The sequence below is a fragment of the Anser anser genome (genome assembly GCF_964211835.1).
Source record: "Anser anser genome assembly, chromosome: 1".
Taxonomy (NCBI): domain Eukaryota; kingdom Metazoa; phylum Chordata; class Aves; order Anseriformes; family Anatidae; genus Anser; species Anser anser.
The window spans coordinates 9,339,796-9,362,355 of NC_139720.1; the positions used below are offsets into that span (position 1 = coordinate 9,339,796).

General features: G+C 38.1%; 1 protein-coding gene and 1 long non-coding RNA gene across 5 annotated transcripts in view; one reads left to right on the forward strand and one right to left on the reverse strand.

Annotated features, from left to right (window-relative positions):
- Positions 1–1,183: 1,183 nt before the first annotated feature.
- On the reverse strand, positions 1,184–14,982 carry LOC310895645. 2 transcript variants are annotated; one of them, XR_014580825.1, is made up of 3 exons: positions 14,847–14,982; positions 6,999–7,075; positions 1,184–6,883 (listed from the first exon to the last, which is right to left on the reverse strand). It is a non-coding gene; the product is annotated as an uncharacterized lncRNA (long non-coding RNA). The 2 variants fall into 2 exon arrangements; XR_014580826.1 differs by having other exon boundaries at positions 6,999–7,078; positions 14,847–14,936.
- SEMA3A (semaphorin 3A) overlaps positions 13,896–22,560 on the forward strand; it is a 169,391-nt gene continuing 160,726 nt past the window's right edge. The window contains exons 1-2 of one of the 3 annotated variants that reach the window (XM_083827107.1): positions 13,896–14,031; positions 14,860–15,057. In XM_083827107.1, the coding sequence (XP_083683233.1) occupies positions 14,010–14,031; positions 14,860–15,057 (220 nt within the window). In that variant the 5' untranslated portion in view covers positions 13,896–14,009. Of the gene's footprint in view, positions 14,032–14,741; positions 15,058–22,560 lie in introns of those variants that run through there. The other 2 variants (XM_083827105.1, XM_083827106.1) reach the window with 2 other exon arrangements.

A 22,560-nucleotide genomic window follows, 5' to 3' on the forward strand; every position in this document is an offset into this window, starting at 1 on the left:
AAAAGATACTTTATTAATTCTTGATTTTTTTATTTTTTACCATCTCCTTCCCAGCCCTGGAGGCTGCTCATCAGTAGGAATAGAATAGAAACACAGAATTGAAGAAATATAGTAGAAACAGAGCACCTAGATATGATTTACTTTTCCCCTGTCATTAACAGCCTCCTCTTGTTTCAGAAACATTGGAGAAATATCTTTACCTACAAAAACTAGGTGAAGTGGTGCATGCGAAATGTTCTTTAGAAAAGTTATTCAGTGAAGCTAATTTTTGAAAGGCAATTTATTACTCACTTAAGAAAGACATCCTTTTACATAAATAAAAAGAGGCAGCATAGATATAGTAGTAAGTACAACAAATCTTGCCCTGTTCACTGATCCAGCTGCAGATGGATCACTTTCTGGTAATACAGCCTAAGAAATCCTCTATGCTTGCACAGTTTTTGTTTCTCCTTTGACAATCAGCATTATGACAGAACTTTTTGTAGTGTGAGCTGCTTTCCCAGATAAAGTAATAGAAAATCCTTTAAATGTTAAATGTCATCTGTCTCGGTTAAATGCCTTAGCTGACCAATGGATCTGTAACCCATATAGTTGTCTGTTCTGAGTTGAAGCTTGCATTACTTATTTATCAGCATTATAACATTAACCTGTCCTGTTCTAGACACTGCTGACATTCTGGCTTACATGTACATAACAAACAGTTTCTTCTGACTGAGAGGTGTCCTAACAGAACTTGCTGAAATGAAGTTACCGCATTTTTACCAACTCCCAGCTGCCATGAAGGAGGCAGAACCCTTCTGTTCTCTCTAACACAATTTTCTTGGTTCCTGAAAACAGCTTTTATCTGATACTAGCTGTGGCAGTAAAAAATCAAAATCGGAAGTGGATCACAGCCAACTCTTCCACTTGTGCACAGGATAAGTATGTCATTAACCATGTCTCTCTTAAAGTTATTTATCTCATGCAAGCAAATTAGTTTGAAGCTAAGATATCTACATGAATGCAGATATCTGCTATCAGGTCTCTGCTGGCTAAAGTTAGGTACTTGACAGAAACAGAAGCAGAGTTTGCAGGGCAATAGGACCCATGCATATAGGATGTTTGTAAAATAATATCTTATAGCTAATAAAAATATATACCCAACCCCCACCCTCCCTAAGAATATATGTAAAAAGACAGAATGAAGCACATTATTGACATCAGCCCTTACCTTTACACATATATATCTTGACATTGTGCTTTCCTCAGCAAACTTGAAATCTCTCATGGACACAAGATGATATATACATAATACAATGAATTGAATTCATAACATTTTATGGGAAAGTGTCTTCATTTCTGTATAGCTGTGACTGTCATAGTATGACTATTTCAGATTTTTTTCTCTTAGAGAATACACAATATATCATATAAATATCTTGAACATTAATGCCGTTACTAATCATAATGTTTCCCAGAAATAGCTTATATTTCTTTCCCACCATGTAAACAGACTCTGAACTCAGAGAATATTACTAGATTTTGGGTTTGTTTAATCATTCCTGTCTTGATTTTTTTCCCTCCTGCCTCTACTGAGACTTCCAACCACAAATATCAATGTTAGGTGTAATTGCTTCTGCAATGTGTTATATTGAGGAAAAACAAGAAGTATACCTTATAGGTGCTTTTTGCATTGATGACAGAGGTATGAGATCATTTATTTTTACTTTACACTAGTAATAGGTTGAGTGTTTGCACAGTCAAAAGATGCATAACAACTCGGTTACCCAGTTCTATATCTCAGCCCTATTTCATGAGCCTTAAAACTCAGAGTCTGATGAATAGTCTGACGTTTCTTATTTCAGAAACATATATATAATACTATATATATATATTTCCCTATTCGAGTGCTAAACTATCTGTTCTGCTCCTTAGGCTGTTTCCATACATCCAGAGCTGTTTCTAGGCAGGTAGTATTAGTGCCACTAAATCCTGAAGCTCAAATATCCGGTATGAGCTACCACTGTTTACTATTAGCCTTGCAGATAATTCTATTCCCAAGATCCTTCCATGTGTTGATTCCACGTCAAAGCAGCTTGAATAGGCCTTTGGTACTTTAGTTTACATGAATGAAAAGAAAATCACAGAAGACACCAAAATTTTATACAGAAAAAATGTTCCCTATAATTTCAAGCACTGAAAAGAAGGCCTTTCCTGATTTGTCTGCTTGCACAGAGAGAATCAATGGCACAGAATTTTAAATTGTTTATTCTCCCACAAACAATTATTTCCAAGAGATTTTCAGAAACGGTAGCTAGCTTTACCTGCCTCCAAATGAAATGTTCTGTGAAAGATATTTTTCAGGAGACCCATTATTTGAAATTCTGGCTCTTTTAATTTGCTTCAGATGGAGGCACTCAAAATCAATACATGCTTATGAAGATGATGGTCCACATTGCACAAGAGCAGATGTGTCAGAGGGAGCTATGTAACACATTTTTCAGCTGCCAGCATGAGTATGTTAATGACATGATTGTGTGTGACTTCAGTGTTTTAATTTAGCTGCTCAGGGATTATGCCTGTAACACGCCAGGTACAACTATTATAATGTGCAAGCAAGAATAATGCTTTAAATAATGATAACAACAATGGCAACACTAATAATATCACTTGACGTGTCTCCATTCCTAATGTTAGCAAAAAAAAAAAAAAAAAAAACCCTAGACACAGAAAGGGACATAAAATGTTTTATAATACAACAGATAATCAGAAATAAAAAATAAATAAATAAAAAATAAAAATAAAAGGTCAGAAGATGGAATAGCTTGCACAGAAAGCCTGCAAACTATTTCCTAGTCTCCAGACTTGAAAATGACAGAGAAGAACATGTGGCAATTACAGAACCATTTTTATTGCTTTGAAATAACACAGTTTAATTGCTTTGATATAAATGTTGAAGCATATCTCAACTAGAAGCAAAGCAGTGTACTCAATCATGTTACTTTTAATGGAAACAGTCTTGAAAATCGGTTGGGCAAAGAACGTTTGTCATAACTGCTGGCCTAGCAAGTCATGCAAGCACAACTAGATAAATAAGGTAACATGTCCTGCCACTTGTAACTTTATCCTCCAGTATATTTCATCAGAAGGTTCTTAATTTTAATCTGAATGTCTCCATCTTAATGAGAATGAGACTTGCATTTGGCTAGAGCCCAGATCAATTTCACATAATAACAACAGTAACCATCTCAAACTTATCCTTTCCAGTAATTGAACTATATAGCATACTAAAAAGCAACAACAACAAAAACACATAAACAAGCAAACAAGTTAACAGTCTCTATCAAAATGTGCTTTGTAAGTTTTGCTTTAGGAGTCTTGAAAACGTGATCAGTGAAGAAATACAACATTTGAGGAAGTGGCTGTTGCATATACAAAATGTTGGAAGAGATTAGTTAAATAGGTTTTGCATTTTTCATGCTGTTTCCACAGGAGATGTGTTGAAAGCCATAAAGATATGCTTATTTCTCCAACTAATTTATTTCACATATACAATAATTTGCGGTCAATAAATCTAGGATGGATTTCCATGGTAAGGCATTGGTGTGGCAAACAGAATGGATAACTTTATTCATAATGTGGTTGTGGTATTTTTATAATCAGTTTTGTAATGTGATATCACTGGAGAGTATCATCAACCAGTGTTCAATATTAAACAAAGTTTTCCAAAGCAACACATGCTATATACTAATTCATGTCATCAGGGATCCATCTTACGGTGTAAGGGACTCATCTTGTGTGCACATGGCTTTCGACGAGATGATAGCTCTGAGAAATTTACTTGTACAGTTTTATAGCTGGGCACTCCAGATGGAACATTTTACCATAGTAGGACATTTTACCAAGAGGAAAATAACTCCCTCACCAGCCAGACTTGTCTTGACTTATGAAAACAAGCCTTGTGGAATGGTGGGAACTTCTGAGCTTTTTAATGAGAAATAATGACTTTACAATAACAATTTCAGTACAGAATATTCACAAAACCTTTGTTTATTTCTTCCACCTCTGCTTGTATGTTTGACATCTTATAAAAAGCAAAATATTTAATCTGAGAAAATAATTTCCTTACAAATATCTATTGAAGAGGGAAACATGTTGAAATCCAGTCATTTAAATGATCCAGAGTTTAATATTTGTGAAAAATAATTTACAGTTCAAATCTCTGTGTAATGGTCTACTTATACCCTAAACTTTGAGAGACTAGAAATCTTGGTCCTGCATCTGTCTAAGTTAGTCATCAGACTCAAGTTTAGTCATAGTCTGACATTTTTTCAAGTGTTTTCAGCTGTTAGGATGAGAAAATTCAGGTTATACACCAACTGATAACCTGTTTCCCCAGATTCCTGTCTTTCCTGGAGGGCTTTCTTTAAAGTCCAAAGTGTGCTAAAGAAAAAAAAAAATTGGCCCTCCTTAAATCTGGATTGTGCTGGATGTACTACTCATAACATTTCAACACGCATAGGCACAGATCCAGCAAAACATGTGTAAAATTTGAAACCCATGAGTAACTCAGTTGAAGCTGCCAAAGATGGTAGGATGAACAGAGAAACCACTGAATTTCAGAGCAAAAATATAGGATGAAACTATATCCTCAAACACAAGACTGTAAACTTTAGAAGGATACTCATTCAGCACTTCTCAAGAAGGATGAGAAGGATGTTGCTTTTCAGGTTATTCTCATAAATCATTATGATATCTAAAATTAATTGAATGATTCCTGAGAAATATATTTGCACTCAATTTTCCTTTTCTTAGGTTTCTGCTTGTAGTGACTTTTAACTCCAGTGGGAAACTGGACTAAATTGTATGTGTAATATTTTTCTGCTTCGGCAAAGTCAATGGACTTACATAACCAAGCATTGAGTAGAGTGGAAATATTTTTAAAGGTCAAATCATAAAACTGTAAACTCCAGAGGGAATTATCTCTAGGGAGTTATATCGAGTGTACCACTCCCCGTATGAAAACTTAATTGATGTCACTTGGTTGAAATTATTATCTCTTGAGCTGTAAGTTGATATGACGTTATGTAAGATATCAGACTAAAATGCATTTTTCGGATCAGATGTTAAGCCCTGCTTGTGGTATCACAATTGGTCATTGTAAAAAATGATTATTATGTCACAAACAGAGGATTATGATGTCAGGTGGGGAATAAGTGCAGAAGCAGATAAATTCTTAACAAACAACAGCGATTCTGTTTTCATGCAGTGTCTTCAGAAAGAAAGAATGAGAAAAAGAAGTACAGGGAAATATAGTGCACAGAAGAACACTTGTTTCCAAATAAGATATTTCATAAAGTTTTCCATAAGGTGACAGCTGCTTTTTCAAGCACCACATTCTGTTCTCCGTTACATCAGCACAAATCCAGAGGAACTGCATTTGAATTGTTGTTGCTTGGGATTGACATCAGGGTAACTGAGAGTAAAATTTGGCTTTAATACATTTTCTCAGAAACAGAAACCATTTATTCCTCTCAAAATAGAGAAGGGGGAATTACCACACATCATATGACATCATGTATCGTTCAACACTTTGGAAGAAAAATGGAGAGCAAGATTTGTTTGAAGTCTGAGATGTTGGGTTTTTTCCTCTTCTCCTCCTTCCAATTTGCACAATTTATTGGGAACCTCCCCTTTTCTGAAGCACAATACAGACCTTTTGGGCACAGGGGAGCTCTCTTAACAGTTGGTTTTGCCATCATAATAAACCCTTTAAGGACACTAATTCTAGGCTTCAGCACACCTCCCTGTCGTTAGCGACATAACGCAAGTAGTTTCAGGGCTGCTTAACAGCAGCTAAAAGGGACTGTTTGGAACAAACTTAGATTTGGTAAACTTAGGTCTGAGGTGGAACATTGCGTTAAATGGGTAAATACTGGCCTTGTATCAACTTTGTCTGCAGTGTCATGTAAAGTCACCGTTCTGACGCCACCAGGCTTTTCATACCTTTGTCCTGTGGTGGGGGAGGAGGAGAGGTGGGGGAGGAGGTGGGGGAGATTTCAGCTTCTAAAAGCAAGTGACAAGTAGCTTCAGAACCTAAACACTAAAACACCAACCTGCTGGCTTCATTTGTATTCAACAGATGCCTTGCTTTTTCCCCCTCGCTGCCTAGTCTGTACCGATCAGTATAAACAATAGATTTTTTGTCTTTATGAACATATTCTTGTTCTGTTTCACTTGAAGGTGGAGATAAACATGTAAGGAAAAAAAATAAAAATAAAAATAAAAATAAAAATAAAAATAAAAATAAAAATAAAAATAAAAATAAAAATAAAAATAAAAATAAAAATAAAAATAAAAATAAAAAGGAGGAAAGCAACCTTCATAGACACATATTTATAGTTTTTAACATTACTATGTAAAGCGTCAAGAAACACTCTGGAATTTGGCTGAGAGATTCATGAAATCAGTATAAGAGGCATATAAGCTTTACACAGAAAGAAAAAACAACAACAAAAACGAAAACCTGAAGGATCCATCTGTGAGATATTTGAAATGCCAGGGAAAATGAAGAAGGTTAATTATGCTAATTTTATGTTAAACTTGTATACAACTTGTATTGTCTCTAACTATATGTGTATGTAGGGTGTGCCAGTTTGAGTCCAATCTTTCTTCCATGATTGTTTTGGTATAACATAAAGTATGCTGTAATTACACTATTTTACATGTACAGAACACCTGGCTTATTAATATATATATCCTTTCTAGTTTGATCACAAAACAGCAAGGTGTTGATAAGTAGCTAATTCTGGTCCAGAATTAAGAATTTTTATTGTCATGGGAAATATTTATTGGCAGTACCAGCATCTTTGTCTTTCCTTCTCTTCTGGTACAGGGCCTGGCTCTGAAAGAACAGAAAGATGTTACACAGTGTCAGCAGATCTCCATTATCGTATGACCTCCAACAGGGTGTCAGGCTGCACTCCTCCCCACATCTGGCCATGTGTTTTCTTTATTACCTTTACCACTGCCGTTAGTGCTCAGTCACGGGGTGAACTGCTCCAGGGAGCTCTGAGTGCTGAAACTGCATCTTCAGCTACTTGGAGAGAAGAGAGGGGAGATGGACTGCAACTGTTCAGACTTTGATTTGACTGCACTTTCACTAAGCCCAAGTGCTGATGGTAAAAACTCATTAGAGAGTCAAGGATTCATTATATCACCTGATAGTCCTTCTAGTTATACTCTCTGCCTGCATATACAAATATTGAGATAGCAAAAGATTGCATATTTGAAATATTTTTTAGAATTCCTAAGTGTAAAATCAATCAATCAATCAAACAAAAAATCTTAGTTTTCAATTATTTTCCTACAGAATTGCTCGAATGGTATATGTGTGTGCATGTGTTCAAGCTACATTTGAATTTTCACAGGCAAGATTTACATGACTGACTGATCCAACTCCATGCTAACTTTGCTTTGGATTTTAAGACTTCATGAGACAGAAGGAATCTTTCTTTCCTGTGTCTATATTTACCTGCCTAAAATATCATGGACTGTGATGTCAGAGAACAAACAAGAGAACAATGTAGTGGAAAGATTCTCTGAAATAGTTACAAATTCAAACCAGAGAAGGGATAAAGTTCCCCTCCCTGTCTGAAACCCCTATTCACTGGGGATTCAGAGAGGGAAAGAGAGAGTTAGTTAATGCTTTTTTAGAGTCTTGTTTTTCTTTGAATCCCCCCTCCCCTTTCCTTCTAGCACACACTTTCACATATTGCTGACTCTAAAAGCATTCACAGAGGTCAAATTATTGAAAGATCAACCAAGTTTTCCTAGGCTATCACAGTTTACTTACCATTCCCAGTTTCTACAGAGTAGTGATTAAATAGCTATCAGTTTTGGCATCAGAAGCCATAAGCTGACTCTTTAGCCCCTATGTTTTGTGTGATATTGTTTGATCTTCCAAAGATGATTTCCACCCACACACTCTATTCAACAAAATCAGACTTCTAATTTGTCTATGAAAAAACATCCTCATTAAAAAGTTTTTCAGTCTAGAAAGTCAAATAGGGCAGTTGTATGAAGATGACAGCCAGTGGTTAGAGTTTTGTTGCTTTTATGTCTTTGTCATATACTAATGAACCACTCAGCACAAGAAGGAAAAAAAAAAAGAAAGAAAAAGAAGAAAAAAAAAAAGGAAGAAAAAAAAGGTCCAGATCATACAATGATCATAGCAGATGTTGCATACGCTTTCAGTTTGTGGTTTGTGCATATGACTCTGCTGCAATTCACCTGGGCTATTTAAAAGCCTGTGATGAATGGGTGGCACACAAGATAGTGTTGTGTCTTTCAAGTCTTTGACAGTTGGCAGTAAAGGTTACTAAGCAAAATTACATAGGGCCAAAAGGTTGGCTATGATGGATCCCAGATACAATAGAACTGAGGATTTTCTGTATACCTAGTGATAAGGAGGGACTTTTAGGGCTGACAGGAAGGACTTGTGTACTATGACAAATGAAGAGGTAAGGATGCGATTGTTGGCATAGTATGTGAGAAAAAGAGGATCAATTTCTTGTCATCTTAATGTCTTAGTGTGTGGCCCTGAGCAAATCCCTAAGGATCAGACCTTGAAAGGTGTATAGGGAGTCTAAAGATGCAAATCAGAACATAAGGAGACTTTCAAAGACAAACAGGAAATTCTGAAACCCATATTTTGATATTGATCTACATCTTTCTAAGGGCATGACCTTATTTTTCATAGTTACAGCAGTTCTTTGAGTTTTGTGCACGAAAATAGGTATTGTTAGTTGTTCCAATTCTGTAAAAAATGTGAGTGATAAAAGTTGAAATTGGATATGAAAGCTAAAGTAACTGAATCTGTAAGACATTTGTATATAATACACCTTGCAAGCTGGCTCTTCAGCCAGGACATGACTGTTTTATTATCTGTCTTCTCAGAGATCCACCAACTATTAAATCTATTGGGTTAGAGGAGCAAGTCATTCTACAGGCTGTTTTTTGTGAGGAGACCTTCCGGCTTGATTACAGTTCCCTCAACAAAGTTCAAAATGTCAGGCCTGGAATGAGATTTAAGGAGACAAAAGTTTCAGGGTTGCTGTTACTTTGTTTTCCCCTTTGTAATTATTTTTCTTAAATTGGTTTTCTCTGAAGAATTAGAACATCATATCTTTCTTTGCATTTCCCTCATCCCCTGTAAAAAAAAAATGTGTCCTTGTTAGTATTTCCTCAATGAAGGCCCAACAGCCAATAAACATAAGAAATCAGAGGGACCGAAGTAGCTGTATTTGAAAGGTAATAGACTTGGAAATTTTGCTCATTTTGGATGAGTACCCCAGAGCTAATCCATTGGAAACAGAAGCTACTGCACCATACCATGAGTTGGGAAAAATAAGCTCTTCGTTACTCTTATTAATGCCACGTGCTTGGCACTTAAGGCACTTAAGGTGGGTTTCTTACTATGGCTCTGGGTATCATAGTTCACATACATTTGAATATGAAGATGAACATCAGGCAGTTGAGGCCAAGGGAATAGAAAAGTTTTGTTTAGGTTTGAAGAGCAGTCTGCAAATGCTGCTGTTCAGACGGGCATATAACCTGTCTACAGAACAGGATGCAAAGAATATTTTTGAAGAATTTGATGAGGTGTTTAATAGACCTGAAAGTATTGTGAATAAAACACATCATACTGATACAGGTCCTATTATGCTGCCAAAAGAACAAACATCACATATAGTACAGTCTCATTAGTCCTGAGAAATGAAGGAAAAGTTGATTGTGACAAGACGGTAAGATGCAGTGTTATTGAGAGAAGACAGATACTAACTGGCTTGGTTAACAACCTGATCACATGCAATAATAAAAAAGTTACAGATTTGTGTAGGTTCAGGAGATTCGAATAAAGCTACCAAATGCAATGTAGCCCAAGGGAGCACTGCGGATAAACATGTCTAGACTTCTAAGAGCAAGGATATTTCCAGATCTAGATGCAAGCCAGTGATTTTGGCAACTTTAGCTTGATAAAATGTTAAAATCTACACCTTCAGCTCCCTTTTTGCTGATGCATTTTTAAGTAACTTTGCTCTGTGGTTGCTGCAGAACTTAAAAACTGCCAGTTCACAGAATTTAAAAGCCTTTAAGATCCAGGTGGAAGCAGTGATTTGCAACCTCTTGAGCTAGTGTGATAATCATCAACACTGTTAAAGACAAATAAATAAATAAATAAATCCAATATCCAGTTCAGCAGATCTGGATAACACAAGCATTTTTCTTCACCATACAGACCTTTTACAGCTTTCTTCTTTTTTCTTGATTTTTTTTTTCATCCATATGAAAGAGAGAAGAGCACCTACATTACGTACTATGTCAAGTAGACTCCAGGTTTCGATTCCTGTCTGATATAAGCACTTGCACTTCAAGATAAAGCTTCATCACATGTTGCCTTCAGAAGTGAGGCCAATATCTGAAGTTCCTCTCCATTGCTGCTTACTCAGCTTTTCTCCAATACTAGTTCACATTTTTTTCTGCTCCATGAGCTGGCAAATGCACCGTGTCTGCATGAAAAGCAACCCCTTTCATATTCCCACAAATATTATTTTTAAACAATCTTTTTTATCATTTTTCTAGTATGTCCCCACAAAAAGGTCTGTAGCATCCCAAATGAAAGAGTGGAAGTCTGTGACATGAAAGCAAAATGTGGTAGCCGAGGTCTGGATCTTCTTAAATGGGATTTTGCTTCTGAACTCGATGTGTTGTGAAACTGCACCCTGAGCCTCTCACATATCACGTGACAAATGCATTTATTTATAATTGAGCTCTAGGCTAAGGCTGCTCTTGGACCAACAATTATTCAGTTATTCTAAAGTGTGTTACAAGTATCATTATGTATACAACTGGAGCAATTTCAAAGGGACCCTTTGCAGCATTGTAAATATTCTGCTTATCAAGCAGCTCACCTACTACAGGAGAAAATAGCAGGGAGTCTATATGAGTTAGGATTTCACATTTCCTACAAGAGTGTGTTCTCTAGGGAGGTTTTTAACAATCAGATACACTCTAAGAGGCTGTTGGGGATTTTTTATTTTTATTTTTTTAATCTGATGTTATCCAGATATTGCACAATGAACCCAAGAAATCTTTCTTTTAAATATTACTAAGCTAGTACTGCCTATCGAAAACAGATTCTGGCAATTCCTTTGCAGTTCTGAGAAGTACCTGATCACATCGATATAAACAAGTAATGACTCATCTAAGACACAGGAAACAATTCTGAAAACATAAGTACGTTTTTAAAGCACACTGAAGACTTTCTTAGAGCAGTTAAGCTTTCAAGAGCTTCTAAGTATAAAAATCACAGCAGCAGCAAGAAGATTTGAAGTAATCATGAGTCAAGTAAGGCTATTTCTGACTAATGAGAGGCACCAAGTAATGCCAACTTATAAGTGACTGAAAGAATAATTCTGCATGGATGGTCAACAGTGAAAGCCCAGTCACATCCAAGTAGAAGTTTTTATAGGCTCTATCAATGTGAAGTTGTTGCACCTATTAAAAGGCAGTATAAAAATCTCCAAATTATAGTGCCACACAGCTTGAGACCAGAAATGTTACACAGAACCCACAAGTGCCTATCCGGATTTTGGAAAGTAAAACACTGTATAGAATGTCATATAAATGCCATTACAGAAAATAAAAATAAAGTCTGCAACAGCTATGGGAAATGATGCAGGTGAACTGTTGTTTATTCTGAACTCATTGAGTAACAATGGAATAATTAAGCTAATGTGATCTTCTTTTCTTAAGGGGAGAAGGATATTATTTGAAGAACCAGGGAAAGCTGAGATTTTACTTTTTGCCTCTCTCCAAACTCAGCAGTTAGATCGCTTTCAAAAGACCAAAGAAAAAAGGTGAATAGTTTGTCATTTGAAAGTGAGTTGTTGCCCACCCTGAATTCCCAGAGTTGACGTTTCTGGCACTTGCCGTATGCACGTTAGCCAAATCATTCCTTCCAAGCAGAGCCCAGTTTTGCCTTGGCAGAAGCAACATATGGCAATGGGCGTCTTTGAGATATAAAGCCTCTTCAAGCACCACTGAAGTGCTGCCATTGCCCCTCTCCTTTTAAGGGGGTGTAGCATATGCTAGCCTGACTAGCTGATTAGCACTACTTAGAGCTAAATAGCAGGAGGACGACCCACAGGGTCAGTTTTTACCCTTCTCTGTGTCTTTGGACTGGCATATTCCACAGAGGAAAACAAAATGTGAGCAGCCTCACTCACAAAGGATGCAGAGAGATAGCATCTCTCATCCCTTTTAACATCGTTCTCTATTTTATCTCTCAAAACGCAATCTTAGATAAGTTAGTACTCATTGTATCTAATCCATATGTTTTCTGGGCAAAATATATATTGGCTGGGGACCATGCTTTATTTATTTGGTTGCTGGAAAGTAGCCTGGAGTGTTACACATTCATTTTACATTAGAAAGATACAATTTTAGCTTCTTACTTTCTTTTCCTTATGAAAAAAAAAAAAAAGTAGTTGATCCTTCTTTATGCAACTAGAAGTACATTGAGTGTAACAACATCATTGTAAGATGATGTGCTTTATAAAGTCCTGAATATGGTGTATCTTTTGTGTTTTGTTTCTAATTGTTTGCTGCACACAAAAGGATAATTCATTAGGCCAATTCTTCAAATAATCTCAAAGTGACATGAATTCCTTTGCAGAGTGAGTGTCTGTAGCAAGTAATCCATGGAAAACAGACAGGCGTCTCTTGTCATTTTGGAGCTCTAATCCACTGCCTGGAGCATGAAAATGCTCAGGATAACAAGTGTGGGAATGACAAAAATCAACATTATTTTGGGATTTTATTTTCTCAACAATGCTGCTGATCAATGGAATTGCTGAATCTGGCAGATACAATGCCACAGGATTAATGAATTAAGCTCAGGAAGCAGAAGAATTTGTTAAAGAGGAGAAGGGAAAAGCCCCTTCTTTTCCACTGGTGTGTGAATATTAAGGACTGAAAGCAGCAATGCCAGAATTTTAGCCCTTGCTTTACTACAGCACCAAGCCTTGTTCTGCACGAGCCTTTACATTTTAATTAGAACCATACTGACACCCGCATTTGCAACTATGAACTTCAGCTTCAAAGTTAAGAATATTTCCTAGACGCTGGCTTACTAACTAGGTTTGAGCACAGAAAAGAGATGCCGTGTTCTGTAAAATTCAGAGTGCAGTGTGATCCCCTTTGGTGGGACTAGATAACTGATTTTCAACCCACAGTAAATAATGGTGAAAGGAAGGAAGGAAGAGATGTCATCCAAATACTGCAGATGCTCTCACCTAAAGCACTCACAGTCTTTCTTCTGGAAAAGCATAGAGCAAAATAAATAGGAGTCACCTATTTATTATTAAAAGTTTTCCACTTTTCTGTCCATAACGCACCAGGAATGCAATGGGCTGTATATATCAATGCAGGACTACTTTTCAAATTGCATGTTAAATTGATATTCAGCACAGCACAGAAAATTTAATAAACCATCACTGCCTAAAGGAGTTTTGATGTGCAGGAGGGGACAGTTTAAGTTTGCTTGCATGTTTGTATTTACAGCTCCTTAACATTTAGAAGATATTTTGTGTCCTTTTGTTTAAACAAACAAAAAACATTATCTGGTTTCATTGCATAAATATATATATATATATATAACACTAAAATATTTAGAGTGCTAGAAATTGGAAGGTTTGGAATGTTTTTAACTTATAAGAATGCTTCAGAGAATCCTCCAGTGTAATTTATAAGCCCCTCTAGACCTGTACATGTCTTGAACTGATTGTTGAAGTGGGCTTTACCAGGAATTTCTTTTGCTGAATTGGAGTAGTGTAGGAGGTGGGGAGGGCGGGAGGGTTAGCACAACCTTCCCTAACAAGGCTTTAAAAGCTTCAGCGGTAAAGTTATGCTGATGGAAGACTTTGTTACTTGTTTTTAACTGGGAGCAACATGAAGAGGATTATGTTATGGGCAGGAGATGTTATTTATGTGGGTAGCAACATTGTGGCTTGTGTTTTTAAAGGGGGGGGGGGGGACGACATCTTTTAATTGGAGCTGTAAAATGAAATAGGAATAATAATAATAGCAATAGTAATAATAATGATGATGATAATGATAATAATAATAGTAATAATAAAAGGAACACAACGGCATAAAATAGCTAGTGCAATTTACAGCTCTGTGCCTTTCCCAAGCTCGGTGGAGGATTCTGCTCCCTCCTCTAATCTCAGCCGCGATGTATTTGTTGTTGTTGTTGTTTTTTTTTTTCTTTTATTTTCTTTCCTTTTTTTTTTTTTTTTTTTTTTTTCCCTTTGCATGTGTGGTGTGACAGCAGGGAAGGGGGGGGGGGGGGGGGGGGGTCGAGCTTTCCTGCTCTCCCATTGTCAGCTGCTCCCAGCTCGGGGAGAGCCGGTGTCCCCCCCCCCTCTCCGGTGCCTCCCTCCATGTGCGCGGGGACCCGCCCGCCGTGCGGGGAGCGGGGCGCCCGCCAGCACCGCCACGGCCCCGGCCCGGCCCCGGCCCGGCCCCGGCCCCGGCCCCGGCCCCCGACCCGCACCGCCCGCCGCCGCCTCCCGCATCATGCCGCCCCCCCGCCCGGCCGCCACTCGCTCCCGGGGGCTGCCTCTTTTTCCGGCCCGCGGCGTGTGCGTGAGAGGGGCTTGAAGTTGCCCCGGAGGCGGCGGAGGAGAGGAGGAGGAGGAGGAGGAGGAATAGGAGGAATAGGAGGAGGGGGGCCGGGGTTGCTGGCGGCGGGGCGCGGCGGGGCGCGGCGGGGCGCGGAGCCCACCCCCATCACCTGTTACCTCCGCTCCCCAGGTTGCCTGAAGTTCCCCGGCGGAGCCCGGCAGGACGGGGAGAGCCGCGGCTCCGGCTCGCAGGGACCCTCCAGTGGCTGCCGCAGCATGGGCTGGCTCAGGGGGATTGCCTTGCTTTCCTTGGGAGTATTACTAGCAGGAAGAGTGAACTGCCAGCATGTGAAGAATAACGTGCCGAGGCTCAAATTATCCTATAAAGGTAAGCCTGTTGTTCTCTCTTATTCTCCGTTTTCCTCAAAACCTCTCCTCGCCCCTCGTAGCCCCCCCCCCCCCCCCCCCCACCTTCCTCCCGGGTCTTCCTTATCTTCCGAAGGGGAAAGTGGCATGAGGAGGAATTTCTGAGAAAAATACTTTAAAAAGCCACTCTGTGCTACGGTCGGTACCACGCAGTTTAAACACAGACAAAGAAGAGTTAGTTGCATTTGCAGACAAGGGCTCGGGATTGTGCTGATCCGTGGAAGAGTCTTTCCAGTCTTGTGCTATTTCATCGGACTTTACTCTTTAAAACGATGAGACGTGTTTGGCCACCCAGCTAATCCCCCCCGTTCTGGGCATGTAGTGCTGCCACGGTACCGGATCTCTTTCAAACAGCGTGGAATAGATGAAGATGTATATTTTCCTTTATTTAGGCACGAAGTGGTTAATTTTCAAGTCATGAATATTCAGTTTGTACAAATCTGACAATCAGATGCCTAACATAAGCAGTAGATGGTGGGTTTGCCAAGAAACTATAAACTGAAAGAAACAGATCAGTCCAGAAAAGGAGGAAAGGACTGTTATGCACTAGAAAATACCGCCTATGGATGTTTCATGCAGTGCAATTTATTTGAGCGGAGGTTGTTTTCGGTATAGTCAGATGCATGTCATTAAAGATCACAAGGAAGGTGTAACTGAAGAAAGAGCTCTGAGATTACGTTTACATTGGAAACTGTGCAATGCTACTCACACTGCAATTGTCAGTAATTAACTTTTGTATAATATTGCCTGTATTAAAGGAGGACTCTGAAATAGGCAGACTCCTTTTCTTTATCAGCATAGCTCCTCTATACATACATTTTTCAGGAGAATTCACAAAATCTGGAGAATATGTAACTGGGAAAGAAGTTTAAAATGTAAGAGCTGTAGAGTATTATTACTAAAAAGGATGTGTTTGTGTATGTGTGTGTGTGTATGTACATGTTTCTGTCTGAAGAGCTCCCTTCTCATAATTCTCAGATTATTGAAGGCTGGGAGAAGGAGCAGCAACTATGATTCTGAAGGAAGGGAGGAAAAGTAACACACCATTTCTATAGTGGAAAAAAGAGAACGTGTGTGTGCATGCCTGGTCATAGATGTCAATCTCAGTTTGCAGTATAGTGTCAATACATCTCTTGCCAGTAGAAATAAATTTTCTATTTTTTTTTTCATCTTTCATATGCTGCAAATGAAACAGAGTAAAGTCCTCTCTGAGACAAGGCAGATGTCATTTTCACACTCCAGATTAAAAAAAAAAAAAAAATTGAACACCTGCAAAACTTGGATGCATTGTATGAAAAAAATACATGTGTGGGGCTTTATTAAGGAACACATATATGCATATTTTTGTGTGTTTAGACTTGAGAAGATTTATATGAAAAGAACAGTTTAAAGGGTTCAGAATGTGTTCGTTTGGTTTTCATAAGAAAAGCCATTTCTATTTTACAAAAAAAAAAAAAAAAGATTATTTTGAATAATGTAGTCTGAAGAAAGCTTCTACCATAACTACATGTCATGTCAAAAATCATTAAAAGCCTCTTAATGGCTTCCAAACTTTCACAATCATACTGAAACTCAGATTAGTATACAGAAGAATAAATCCTATAAAAAATATCCTGTAAAGGGGTTTAATGGCTAATTAATTATTGTTTATTATTTTTCACCTTTTAGAGTTTATTGATGGCTCAAGTCTGCTACCCCTGCTTATACTGGCTAACCTCACAGAAACTAATTTCAAAGGATGGCCAAATCCGTCTGACAGTGATCTTTTTTTTTTTTTTTTTTTCTGATGCTACTGTATCCATATGCAGTTTAGCAACATTTTGCTACTCTGCTTATTGGTTGTTTTCCAGCTCAGCTGTTTCTGGGAGAAAGGATCTAATTTTCATTTTTTAAATGTATCAGACACCAAACTTTAATATATAGTCAGTCCTGTGTGTACAAAACAAGAAACAAAAGGGAGCATTGACACTGTTTTTATGACTGATAGGTCGTTGTAAAAAGATAATGAGTTCAAATGCTGAGCAGCCCTGCTTCCTATCCAGCAAAGAAAATAAATGCGTACTTAACTCAAAGCAAGTTAAAGTAAAGTCTGAAGACTTACAGGAATTCACACTCTGCCCTTTGATTTGTATGTGTACTTAATCATAAATTTTACTTTAGAAGTGTGTAACCCTAAAAATCAAATCAGACTCCTCACGTGCTTAATGTTAAGTACCAGTGTAAATGCTTGGCCAGGTCAAGAGGAACATGCTGCATGTGCTGCTACATTGATCCCTAAGAATGGGGATATCATTATTAGTCAGGGGAAGCTAAGCTTTATCAGCTGGTGCTTTTCAAGACAAATTTTCCTTCCAGCATTGTACACAGATAAATGTTAACAGTTTGCTTAGGAACAGCCTTAAGAGATGTAGGTATTGAAAACGTGTCTTTTAGGCACTGACTAAAATACCTTAAATGCTAATACGCATCTCCCAGGATATACCTCACTGCTGTATGATTATGTGATACTACATGATTCATCTCTAGTCAAACTGTTTACAATTAGAAGATGCTACCCAGTTACTTACCCGTTCTGCCTCTCCATAAAGAGCTGTGGTAAAACAAACTCATAATATTGAAAAGAATATGTGAGGTAAAAAGACTGACCCAAGTGACTTCTCTTTTCAGTGGCTGTCATTGTGCTTTGTTTTAACATGCATGCTTGTCTTTTTGCTTAAACGAATACCTTGGAGCTAATTGTCAGTGCTTTATTTCAAAAGAAAAGCAAGGATGTATTTTAACTTCTTGTTTTTCTCGACTAATTAGATGTCAAACATGGTTAAAAAGCTCAGGCTTTTGCTTCAAAAGTTAGTGAAATGAGTCATGAAGGGTTAAAGCCCTGCCAACCTTGATTTCCTATGGTCACTTGTTTTCAAAGGTCCAGTATTAGCTCTGCCATTTCCCAGGTTGCTGGACAGAAGTTTTGGTGAACTCCCATTTTCGCTTCCTCTTAACTTCACATCACTCAGTCTTCCAGCAGATTAGAAGCATCCTACAGGGTACGTGGTGGATAGGAAGAGGAAGGGAAAGTGTATAAATACGTATATTAAGGCCTCATCTGCGGTCTGAAAAGGTTCTTTCTGTTTATTGTAAAACAGAGCTCTGGTTATTTGGTTTATATCACCTTGATTTTGATGACGTATTAAAGGAAGGAAATTTGAGGAGCTCATTAGGGAAATCCTTGTCCAGATGAGATCTGTGGTGAAACTCCTGTTCGGTAGCATCGGGGCTTTTGCTTTGTGCATTTTAAAGTTTCCAGGCATATTCCTTTTAGAGCACAGATTGGAAAGGTTTTACACAGGTGATATCTGTCTCCTTATTTCAGTCAAAGAGAACTAATATGATTAATTCTTCCGATCCAAAGTTTATTGACGTCAATAAGTTCTGGATTATAGCCTCAGCATAGTAAAAAAAAATAGCTGTAAAACTGAAAGCTCAGCCAAGCCCTTCAACGTCTGAGCTCCTCTTTTTATGTCCTTCAAAGATTTTGTGTCTTTATTATAAAATAACAAGAAATGTCATTTTTTGATATGTCCAAAGTAGAAGAATATTTTCTTAAAGATTTTTTATTATTTTTATTTTTTAAATCTCACTGACTTGACTTTAGGTGTCAGCTGTAAGTCTCTACACTGTGTCACCAGGTCACAGATTCTGTTCAGGAAACTTCTATTGCACACAGAGTTCTCAGAAAGATGGTGATCAAGTTGAGTGTGCAAAGTTTAAAACAATAAATATAGCCTTAACTCCAGATGGATTTCTTGTATCATCTATGGTTTCCTATTTTCTTTTGCTGTCCTCTGTATGGAGGGGTAACATCACAAACAGAAACAAAACCAGCAATGCTAACCTTTAAATATAAACATTTAAGCCCAAAGAAAGAGTGAGTTTCCATTAACAATTCCTTGATTTATAGATTTTTCCTAAGGCAACCCCCATTTTTGTCTCCACATGAGTAAATCTTGTGAACCCAACTTTCTCAAATCCATCTGTTGTGTCCTATTTCTCTATTGAAAATTACTAAATGCTGTAAGTATGTTTTGTGAGAGTACATGTGTGGTTCTTCTTTGTTATTGTTGCTCAATTGGATACATATTACTTGAGAACAAGTAAGTGGAAAAGCATTGCACACAGATTTAGCTCTATTACTCCCTGGCTTCAGTTCAAACCATATTAAAAATAAGTGTTTTGTTTAAAGTTGGAGTGATAGTGAGAACTACTCTGTCCTTGATGTGCAGTTGATTTACAATTTCATGTGATGGATTTGTATACGGATGAAATCCTGGCCCTAGTGAGAGCAATGGCAAAGCTTCTGTCTGATTCAATCAGTCCAACATGCTGTGACGAGGGAGGAATGACACTGCACTGAATTACCTGTCTGTATTTTAGTGTAAATATGATACTCGTTTTGTAGTTTGTTGACCTAGTTTGGTTGTAGCTGATGACCTGCTGGTGTTTTTGATTGTGGTTTTACCTTTCAATCAAACTCTGTAACTCACAATTCAATAACTCCACAAATATTGGGAAAGCAGACGAGGCTGGGAGAAGAAAAGGGAGAGAAATCTCAGCAATACAGCCTGTCTCTCTTGAACTGGGACCCCTGTTAGAATTTGTCTCAGGTTTCAAGGTACCTGCTTAAAAAGCCTTTTGCTTAGATTCTGAAGGAAAAGCCTCTATAACGTGCTTGGAAAGGAGATGAAGGGCTGTCTAGATTTGGGAAGAAGACCGGGAAGCAAGGCAAGCAGGTGACGTTGACAGTTGAGAGGTGCAGGACTGTCATGTTCCTCAGCTTCCAGCCCTTCTGCACGGTGTTTCTGCGTGCTCCGCTGCTCTCTGTCCTTGCCATCAGCTCAGTGCATTCTGGAGGCAATGAAGACATCAGATGCAGCCATAGATTCTTCAGCTTTTTTTTTTTTTTTTTTCTCCTGTAAATGTTGAGAATTTCACAGAAGCTCTGAGTGTTGCTCTTCCCAATGTTGGTTGAGTGGGGTCTTCACAAGACCTGAGGACTGTCAGAAAAGACCATAGGACAACCTAAATGCATCCCACGTGCCTCTGTCATGTCCTACATGCTGACAGAAGGGAGAAGCTGATAAAGAAAATCCCTAAGCTCAGATCTTGCCTATATAGGGAAATTTTCAGCTTGCTAATTAGGGCCTGAGACATGCAGAGTAATTGGAACAAGGAGGGTGAAAACCTAGCCCAACATTTTCATTTTGTGTTTCCAACTTTCCCATTTAATTCCAGTGGAAAAAGTGGTTTCTGAATTACAGAGCCTTCTGAATTACTTCTCTTTTCTGAGAAGCTGAAGTTCTCTGTAATTATTTGTGCTGTATGGATTACAAATGACTGACTTATTCGTGGAAGGTGCTGTATTGACAGAAAAGGAAACATAATTCTTTAGGTCTGTACAAGGTGTGCAGCTCTTACCCTTGCATTTTTATGATAGCTTCTTCACAAATCTCACCTAGAAAACAATTTAAACATTTACAATTTCACTGACTTCAGTGGATCTCCTGTAAGTGAAGTCTGCCTTAAAATCTGTTTCTGTGCTTGAAGTCTTTTAGATCAGGACTGAAGTACCTATCTGTTTGCTCAGGGCTTATTTAGGTGTGCATTTATTCCATAACAATTTGGCAAAACAATATTTAAAATAAGAAACCCAGTCTTTGCAGGTTGTTACAATGTAAATGGATTATATATGATAATCTCTCCCGCATGTGCATCTGTATGTACAAAAAAGCATTAACATCGAGCTCCTTCCGAGAAGTAACCACTAAATGATTTGTATTTTCAATTCTTTCTTTTTGCTTGGAAGTGTTTTTCAGGTTTTATTTAATGTATTGTTGTACTCTGATCCTTCTAATATGGTTTTGGTTTGACTAATCACTGATTCAGCATATGAGTTTTAATGCCCACAGCTGCTATTAGGGAGATATCATTTTATTTACTTCTGGGCCACAAGCTTTTTCTCTTACATGCACACCTGGAAGATTGCAATGGAAGCACAAGTAATACAAAGTTACTTCAATGTTTTGAACATTTTCTACATCACCTGAAGCCTGGTTTGACCCTAGATCTGAAAGAAAATCAGATCTTTACCTGGGGCAGTGCCTAAGTGACTGAGAAGGAAACAAATCCTTCTAAGTGGTGTCAATGATTGTGACATTTTCCAGTTGTTTGAAAGCTAAAAAGAATAAAATTGTCTTCAGGCTCCCACACACTTATTTTTTAAGCAAATGTGTGGGGTGGACCCTGGCATCTCCATGTCAAAATTTTAAATAGAAGTTCTGTAGCTTGTCCTGGTGCACTTGTTAATTAAGGTTACATGTGAAATTTGCTGCTGGTGTTGTGCTGGGTCTGGTGGGCGATTCAGCGAATTCCTTCCCTTGCAGGATTAAAGCTCCCTTCAGGAATGTCTGCAAGTTCATGGTCCTCCCACATAAAGCCTTCATATAGGTTAGCTGCTCTCTTGCAGTAACAGCTGTGAATGGTGAGAATAACTGTGTGGATAGTGCATTTACTTGACTTTTCCTATTTTTTTTCCAAGTGGGACAGTGCCCCAATGTACAAGAGAAAGGGATGGCCACAGCTGTTGAGAGCATCAAAAATCTTAAGAGCGCTGTAGCCTTTCTCCTGCGCAGTAGGAGGTTCTCTGTGGTGTCTTTCTCTTTCTTTTTGACTGACTATGTCAGTCATGTTAGGCTCTTGTTACTGTCAATGGGAGGAGAGGGGTACCTCCAGAAAGCTAATCTTGGGTTAGGCAGGCTGAATGAGACTTTAAGGACGCTCATCGCTCTTCAGTGACTGGAAAAGGAATTAAGCTCCTTGTTCATTCATTTAGATTTTCTTTCTGTGAGGATATCAAAAGAAGGTGCCAATTAAATGCTACAGAAGAATCACACAATCTCAAAACTACCTAATTTAAGAATCTGTCTAAATGAACATTTAAATTTGTGTAAAAATCCAGCTGCTAAAACCTATGTGTGCCCTCAGTGTCTGTGATCTGGAGATTGCTTGACTCTATCTAAATTTCCATAAAACTTTCAGTCACAGCAAGAAATATACAGTACTGCTAAATTCTTCATTGTTCTGAAAACAATTCCCTAACTTACATCTCACATTTCCCATGTCTCTCCTCCTTAATAAGCTCATTCCAAACCCAGTGACACATGCTGGAAGTGACTGTCTGGGGCTGCAGAGCTTAACTAATTTAATAGCTTAATCATTCGGAGCTTTCAAAATGCTGTCCCCTGACCAGCTCTGTTACTTTCTGAAGGTTTCTACTTTTAAATTAAAAACTGTTTTCAAGACCCAATTTTGTATAAGTTGGTTTGTACATAAATATATATGTGCATATGTACAACTGAAAGGACAGGTGTCTGGACCCTCAGTCTCCCATTTTTCAGCTGATCTATTTCAATAGTGA